Source organism: Myotis davidii, unplaced genomic scaffold, assembly GCF_000327345.1.
Source record: "Myotis davidii unplaced genomic scaffold, ASM32734v1 scaffold580, whole genome shotgun sequence".
NCBI classification, from domain to species: domain Eukaryota; kingdom Metazoa; phylum Chordata; class Mammalia; order Chiroptera; family Vespertilionidae; genus Myotis; species Myotis davidii.
This window is the reverse complement of record NW_006293313.1, coordinates 856,813-864,961: the sequence shown is the minus strand read 5'-3', so window position 1 is coordinate 864,961 and position 8,149 is coordinate 856,813. Positions and strand designations below refer to the sequence as shown.

General features: G+C 42.9%; 1 protein-coding gene across 1 annotated transcript in view; it reads right to left on the bottom strand.

Moving 5' to 3' along the window:
- The window catches only part of FMO1 (flavin containing monooxygenase 1), a 20,895-nt gene that overhangs the window by 6,935 nt on the left and 5,811 nt on the right, over positions 1–8,149 (bottom strand). The window contains exons 4-5 of the mRNA XM_006766996.2: positions 6,907–7,049; positions 3,612–3,811 (exon numbers count right to left, since the gene is read on the bottom strand). Coding sequence (XP_006767059.1) covers positions 3,612–3,811; positions 6,907–7,049 — 343 coding nt within the window. The remainder of the gene's footprint in view (positions 1–3,611; positions 3,812–6,906; positions 7,050–8,149) is intronic.

The window sequence follows — 8,149 nt, the reverse complement described above, 5'->3', positions numbered from 1 at the left end:
CTGCCGACACCCTGCGGCTCCTGCCTGTTCCCTTTGTTCGAAGACCAAAGGCTCCAGGCCACGTAGCCGGGACTGTGCTCTGGGAACCCACAGGTAGGCCAAAGCCCCCAGTAGAGCTGCCGCCGCCCTGTCCGGGTGGAGGGGACGTAATGGCGCGCGCAGCCTCTTCCTCTGGGTGGGGAGGCCTGCAGCTTCCAGAGGGCGCCCGCCTCCCAGCCTTCTCTGTGTGGTCTCTGTCTCTAGTTTGTCGTCAGCAGCTGCTCATTCAGCCCTCGGTGTCTCTCAGGAGTCACTGCTCCCTGCATAGGCGAGTATTTGACGTTGCTCTGGAGGGCCCAGGACCGGGGCCGTCCTCCCACCCCCCAACCCCCGCTGCCTTCGGAGGGGTCAGTTTCGGGACAGAAAAGTTACCTCTGTGGGGCTCACGAGGGCCCCAGAAGGACAGGACAATGACTTCCATTTACTAGAGTTTGGAAGCCTGAGGAGAAGGAGGTCAGAGCTTGCTGAATTGCAGCTTCAGCTCTCGCTGCCATTTGCAGACGGCTGAAGGACTGCAGGAGGATCGGGAGTCTACCAATGGTACAAGGAAAACGCGCTTCAAAGGAACAAGGGCAGAATTCTCCTTTTCTGGCCAAGCCTTCGGAATCACTAGACAAACACTGGTTTTCAATGGACCGAGCCATTTTTGGCTTATGGTGAATCCAGCAAGAGACAGCATCATAATGATGAACCATCTGAACTACCGGACAAAATAGAGGCAGATTCAGAGAGAGCAGGCAGAAAGCTCTAGTGGAGAGGGTGTTGGGGGTGGGGTGGGGGTGGGGTGGAGTGGTGGGGTGTGAGGGGGATGGGTGGAGATAGAAGAGGACACAGAGGGGATAAATGGTGATAAAAAAATAAATTAAAAAATAGAGATCCAACAGCTGATTGCAATGATTTTGAATTTAAAATAAAATGTTCCTATAGGTTATATGGCTATAAAAAAGGCAAAGTATTGTTTGCATTTAACAGGGTTTGGGAAGTCATTTGGTACCTTTAGGCCTAATTTATCTGTCATACAGAGGTATGACCTCTTATCAGTTCATTGGGTGGGATGAAGAGCACAGGAAATAGTACATATGTACTATTGGAAATAGTACATTGGAAAGTAAAGAATGATAATTCCGTAGTCTCTTCCTCACATTTTCTGGAGTATATGGGATTAAATAAAATGCTTTATAGTCCCCCGTAGTGACCCGGTGCATGAATTCGTGCACATTGACTGCAAATGCAAGTGTGTAATAAGCCAGCAACAACATAACCCATGGCAGAAGGTGGAATTGCATGGCCCTGTGAGGAATCAGGCTCCCTCCTCCTTGGTTTTGGAGTGCATCACTTGAGAATGGCTGCTGCCAAGTCACTGCAGCTTGGCAGTGTCTGCCCCTGGTGGTCAGTGTGGGTCATAGCGACCCGTTGGAGGGGCAGAGGGACACTTAGCATATTAGCCTTTTATATATATAGATGGGCTGCCACCCAGGCTAGGTAAGGCTTATGGTAGAAAAAGCTCTGATGAAAAGAGTCAAAACCCCTGGGAGGCTCAGAGGTAGGAGGTAGAAGAGGGTAGTAGATAAGAGAGAAGGAAGGAATGATGGGAATAATAGAGGAGAGGGAAGAGGAAGATACGTGAGAGAAGGAAGAAGCAAGAGGAAAGACGTGTATGTAGCAGGAAAGGGACTGCATGCTGTCAGTGGTGGCCTGGGTGCTACCTGATCCATGCTGGGCCAGAGCTAAATCTGGAGGGAGTTCAGACGGGAGCAATAGAAGCTCATTGTACCAACTTAATGCATAAGGAATTAAAACCATTAGTTCTTGATAATACAATAAGTCATAGGTTGTAAGTGACAGGTCAGACTGAAGTCAAGGTCATCTTGACAAGGTCAAGAAGGCACTGCTATTAGAGAGATGGTGAAGGGCAACTATAGGATTCAATTTTTCCTACCCAGTGAAACAAGGCAAGCATGTTGCTTTTGTCAAAAGAGTCATAGATAGCCCTAGATGGTTTGGCTCAGTGGATAGGGTATCACCTGTGAACTGATGGGTCCTGGGTTCGATTCCAGTAAAGGGCACATGCCCAGGTTGTGAACTCGATCCCCAGTAGGGGGCTTGCAGGAGGCAGCCAATCAATGATTCTCTCTCATCATTGATATTTCTATCTCTCTCTCCTCCCTTCCTCTCTGAAATCAATAAAAAAAATAACTTGAGTGGTGTTTAAAAAAAGAGAGTCATAGAAAGATCACTCTCGTTTGATTGCTACAGCTGGATAAAAAAGCTGTGGAACATATATACAATGGAATATTACTTGGCCATAAAAAAGAATGAAATCTTACCATTTGCGACAGTATAGATAGAGCCAGAGGGTATTATGCTAAGTGAAATAAGTCAGACTGAGAAAGACAAATACTATATGATTTCACTTTTATATGGAATTTAAAAAATAAACAAAATAGAAACAAATTCATAGAGAGAACAGACTGATGGTTGCTAGAGATGGGAGTGGGGGGCTGTTGGGGACTGTGTGGAAAAGGTGAAGTGATTGAGAAGTACAGATTGGTAGTCACAAAGTAATTATAGAGTTGTAAAGTACAGCATAGGAAATGTAGTCAGTAATATTGTATTAACTGTGTATGGTGCTAGATAGGTACTGGAAATATTGGGGGCAACACTTTGTAAAGTATATTTGTCTAACCACTATGCTGTGCACCTGAAACTAATACAAGATAATGTTGAAGGATTGCTGTAGCTGAGGTTAAAGTAACTTGCCAAGGTCACAGAGCTCACATATTACTAAACTAGAGGCCTGGTGCATGAAATTTGTGCACAGGGGGTGGGGGTGTCCTTCAGCCTGACCTGTACGCTCTCCAATCCAGGAGACCTCAGGGGATGTCCTACTGACGGCTTAGGCCCACTCCCCATGGTTCTCTGCTTTCTGCGGGGCCTGCCTGCTCCACACCATGGCAACTGCCAAGCAAGCCCTGTTGGGTGCTGCCTGTGGCTGTGCTTCCCTGTCCCCGGGTCACCACAGCAACAGCCAAGCAGGCCCTGCTGTCTGCTGTCAAGCTGCGTGGCTGCCCTCGCCTCCCAAGGTGGTGATGGTCCCGGGAGCCTGAGGGCGTGGCACTTGTCCCCAGGACCCAGGCCACTTTGCGCCGCCCTGCCCCCGGCCACTTGGTGCCTGTGTATGCAAATTAACCCACCATCTTTGTTGGGTTAATTTGCATATCCACTCCTGATTGGCTGGTGGGCGTGGTGGAGGTATGGTCAATTTGCATCTTTCTCTTTTATTAGTATAGGTGAGCTTGGACAAGTGACTGCACTTCCCCTCTAAGCCTCAATTTACCCACTATAAAGGGGAGATTATAATAATACTCACTTTAAAGATTGTTGACAAGGTGAAATTCTTAATTTTACTTACCGAGAACACAAAAACGGTGAGCTACTATGATCAAGGAAGTGTGTATGAAGTTTTCCTTCATATTCAGGCATGTTGTCATGCTATTGCCTGGTTTGGATATGCTGTGAGAAGGATGGAGGCTCTTTCTCCTAATAGCCCTCTGCAGATACATTGTATTTACCTGTCTTCTGGTGCTAAGCCATAGTTTGCATGATTGAACCAGCTGTTTATCTTTCTTGACATCCACCAAGTCACAACTGGTGTTGGGAGAGAATTTCTCAGCATGTTATGAAATCGAGTCATGAACAGCATGTCCCATGGGAGCCCCGACTCACTGACTCGGCTCATCACCCATGCCCCTCCAGTGGTGCTAAGGAACACCTGGAAGCAATCAGAGAGGTCACTCAGTCTGACAAAGTGAACAGCGCTGGCCTGCCAGAGATTTGAGAAGTTTCATAAATTGAATGACATCAAAAAGTCTGCCACCTTCAAAATACATCCCTGACAAGATAAGTTTGGCTCCCTCAACTCCTATTCTAAAGTTATTCCTTTGAGATAATGGTTTGAGTACCTAGAGTATTAAAATGCCTTAAGACATATTATAATTATTGTAGAAAATAAGAACAGGGTGTGGCAGCAATTAAAAGGAGTCTAGAAAAGATTTCAACAGAAACCATTGTTTGAACTGGCAGTAAAATTCAGTAATACAGTTAGTTTTGGTGGACTTTATTTTTATTTATAGATTGACTAAGTTTACCAGCTGACTGAATTCACAAAGCTGATAGTTTTTGTTTTTTTTGGTACCTACACAATAAGAAGTTGTCTATACAACTGTTTAAAACTAAGAAAATTTAGTCCACAAGTCTGTTACTCTGCAGATACAAAACAACTGATTTAACAGATGGCTTCCCCCCCAACAAACTGGGGTGTGGCAACCAGAGCTACAGTGTCAGTGTTTTTTTTTTTTTTTAAATATATTTTATTGATTTTTCACAGAGAGGAAGGGAGAGAGATAGAGAGTTAGAAACATCGATGAGAGAGAAACATCGATCAGCTGCCTCCTGCACATCCCCTACTGGGGACGTGCCCGCAACCCAGGTACATGCCCTTGACCGGAATTGAACCTGAGACCATTCAGTCCGCAGGCCGACGCTCTATCCACTGAGCCAAACCGGTTTCGGCACAGTGTTTTTATTATATATGCTGTTTGGCCTTATAATGGAGTAGTATATGCAATACCGGAAATGTAGGAAAAGAGTTGTGAGTATATCAATAATTCTATATTGAACATATTTGTACTGAACCTGCCTCTTTGTCGTGATATAGAATCAGATAGGCCATGTCGGTAGATAGGAATTTTGTTTTAAACGGAGAGGAGTTTCTGGGTTGATACAGAAATGATAAGATGTGTGCCAACACATGTTTTCTGACTGAAGAAATTTCCAAGTGATTAGAAACATAGACCCAATAATCTGCTTCCCACATGTGGTGGTCATAGTGGATGAGACTATGCTAATTTTTGTTTCAGGACCTCCTTTCTCTTTCTTCAGGATGACTTCACCAGACTGCTAAGTCTTTCCAAATCCATCAATCAACAAATCAGTCATCAAGTCCTTTATTTGAAAGTTTAAGAAGGGAATATCAAAGTTATAAACTCCCAGTCCTTTTTCTTTATGTAAAAGTTGGCTACTTTCACTCTTGCAGTCGTTGATCTAGTTATTGATACTTGTTACCAGCATCTGTTCTCCCTACGACTACGTGCTCCATGGTAGAGGGAACTGGTTGTTGTGTTCTTCAGTGTGTCCCCAGTGCCTGGTGCAACATTCAGCACATGAGAAGCCAACAATATGTATTTGTTGGCCAAAATGGCTCTCAATGAGTTTATAGCATAGTTGGAAAGAAAATGTATACTATAAATGTAATTAGCAATAGTAAGAGTTAAAACATGTTAATAAATGTAATAGCAATAGTAAGAGTTAAATGTAATTAGCAATAGTAAGAGTTAAAACGTGTTAACTGAGGAGTGTATATTACAAGTATCACATCAATTCTTACTAGGGAGAGATCCCTTTGTGTTGGGGTCAGATAGCTTGGAATGTCCATGTCATTGGTAATGAAAGAGAAAAGGGAACTGCAAAAGGGGTATGTGATGTGATCGAAGGGGGAAACAGAGGCACGGGGTTGGAAAGGGCTCAGAATACACCTGTCAGGCTATAGTTGACGTTGTGCAGGAAAGTAGTGGGGGGCGCGGGGAGGGGTAAAGTTAAAATGGCAGATTTGGACCAGGTTATGGAGAACCCTATAACACAGAGCTCATACACCTGCAACTTATTACTATTATTTTAGATAGGGGAGTTATTAGAAGTTTTATTTATTTATTTATTAACATAAGAGTGTCATAACAAGAACAGGCTTTTCAGAGGATTTGTTTGTTGGTGGTTGGGCATCTGGGGGGATGGACGGGGTGGGTGCAGGGTAGAATCAGGGACAGAGGCTTTGAATGAAAGAGACTTATATTTGAAAACACCTCGGGTATGATCTTAGGCAGGTTTCTTAACCTCTCTAAGCCTCCCTTTCTTTATCTGTAGCCAGGGTACTAACAGTACCTGCATCAGTGGCTTGCTTCAGTGATTGGTTGGGGCAATGTACTTAGTGAAGCACTTGGCACATAAGTGCTTAAGCACATAAGCACTTGGTAAACCCCAATAAATATTAACTATTTCTACAATTATTACTAGGAGGACAATGCCACAGCTGTGGTGTGAGGTGGTATGGATCTGATGATGGTGGTGGCAAGTAATCCAGAAAGGAGGGAGCAAAGGGAGAGCTTAGCAAGGAGAAACTGCCAGGATTGTCTGACCTATGGAACTGGGTAAGAAACAGACGCCTCTGGTAGGTCTCATGGGATGACTGGGAAAACAACAAAAATAGGAAGTCTGAGGAGTAGGTTTTGGAGGAAAGATGCCACCTGGAATTTGCGGTAAAATTTATAATCATTTAGGAAAAAATACTTTAAAAATTCATGTTGTATATGTGTTTTAGGCATTTTTATTCCTTTCATCATTTATCATGGTGTCCAACACTGTTTGCCTGAGACATGTGTCTTAAGATGAAGTTCTTCATTAAATCACATCGAGAATGATACCTTCTTGGCTGTTGTAAAAATAGTCATGGGAATGTAAAGTACAGCATAGGGAATATAGTCAATAATAGTGTAACAACTACATATGGCGCTAGAGGGGCACTAGACTTATCAGCGGGAACACTTCAGAAGTTATATTAAAATCTAATCACTATGCTGAATACCTGAAACTAATATAATATTGAATGTCAACTCTAATTGAAAAATACAGAACTAAAAATTATTCATGGGTGCAATAGCAATCATAATTGAAATAAAAAAAACTTTAAAACTAAGAAAACCAAAGAACTTTATCTATATTTATATCTATATCTATATATATAAAATATAGTACCTTTTTTGCCACATGGCTGGCCTCCACAGCAATGTCTGTGCCAGAATTTCCCACTCCAATCACAAGAACTTCCTTGTCCTTAAATATATCTGGATGTTTATACTGTCGGCTATGAAAGTATTGACCTTCAAATGTATTTATACCTGTAGAAAAAAAAATAAGACGTAAAATAGAGACTTTACAGAATCAGTGAGTAAAACATAAGTATTGTTCAATCAATGACATCCTTTAGACACATGTTTTAGGTTGTTTATAACAGCATACTCAATTTTAAGAAAATCTGAAATATGAATACATGACTTTGCGATCTACAGAAATTAGTGAGTGATTATTCAATGGAGGTACTTCATTTCACTAAATAGGCCTCTAGTTTTATTTACTGGATAATTAACTATTAAATTGAAATATCATGGCATAAAGATTTATAAAGAAAAGTGTAAGGAGTCATTACCATTTAAAGGTTGACAGAACATCCTATCTTTGACAGAACATCAAATATATATAAAATTTGATTTATATAGAATTTTCACAAGCGAGGAAGAAGAGCCCCTCACTTATGGGTGAGGAAACAAAGGGTTAGGAAGGTTAAGTGCAAGGCCCAAGATAATTTAGCTTGTTAATTGAATCTATATCTCCTGGGCTTCAAGCTTATCCTAGTCAAATTGAGTATGTTGACTCAGTTGCTTTCAGAGTATGCTTTCTCCTAATCTGATCTGAATTGAGTGACATCTGGTGAGCAGATCCAGGACCATTGAAGGTATATATATGAGTTTATTGTAAAACTAGGGGCCCGGTGCACGAAATTCGTGCACTGTGTGTGTGTGTGTGTGTGTGTGTGTGTGTGGAGTGTCCCTCAGCCCAGCCTGCCAGGGCAGGTGTGAACTGCACCCACGCAAACCTGACACAGACCCCGACTGGGGCTGCTCAGTCTGCAGTCTGTTCCAGCATCTCCTAACCATGGCTGCTCCCTAACGAACACTGTAAAACTGCATTATAAAGGGACTCCTTATTCATGGTTCTGGTCCACTCACGTTGCCTATACATTGTTAGTATGTGGGGCATCTCTATACAAATGGTGCACGGTCCTTCCCATGTTTGATTTCATTTTTCACTCAGAAGCAGCCTGTGAGGCAGATGAATCAGGCGGCGGTATCTCTCACATGGGTGAGAAATCACTTCCCTCCAATCATGCAGATGAGGGGAAACTGGGTGGGCTAGCCATTCACCAGGGCCTTCCCCCAAC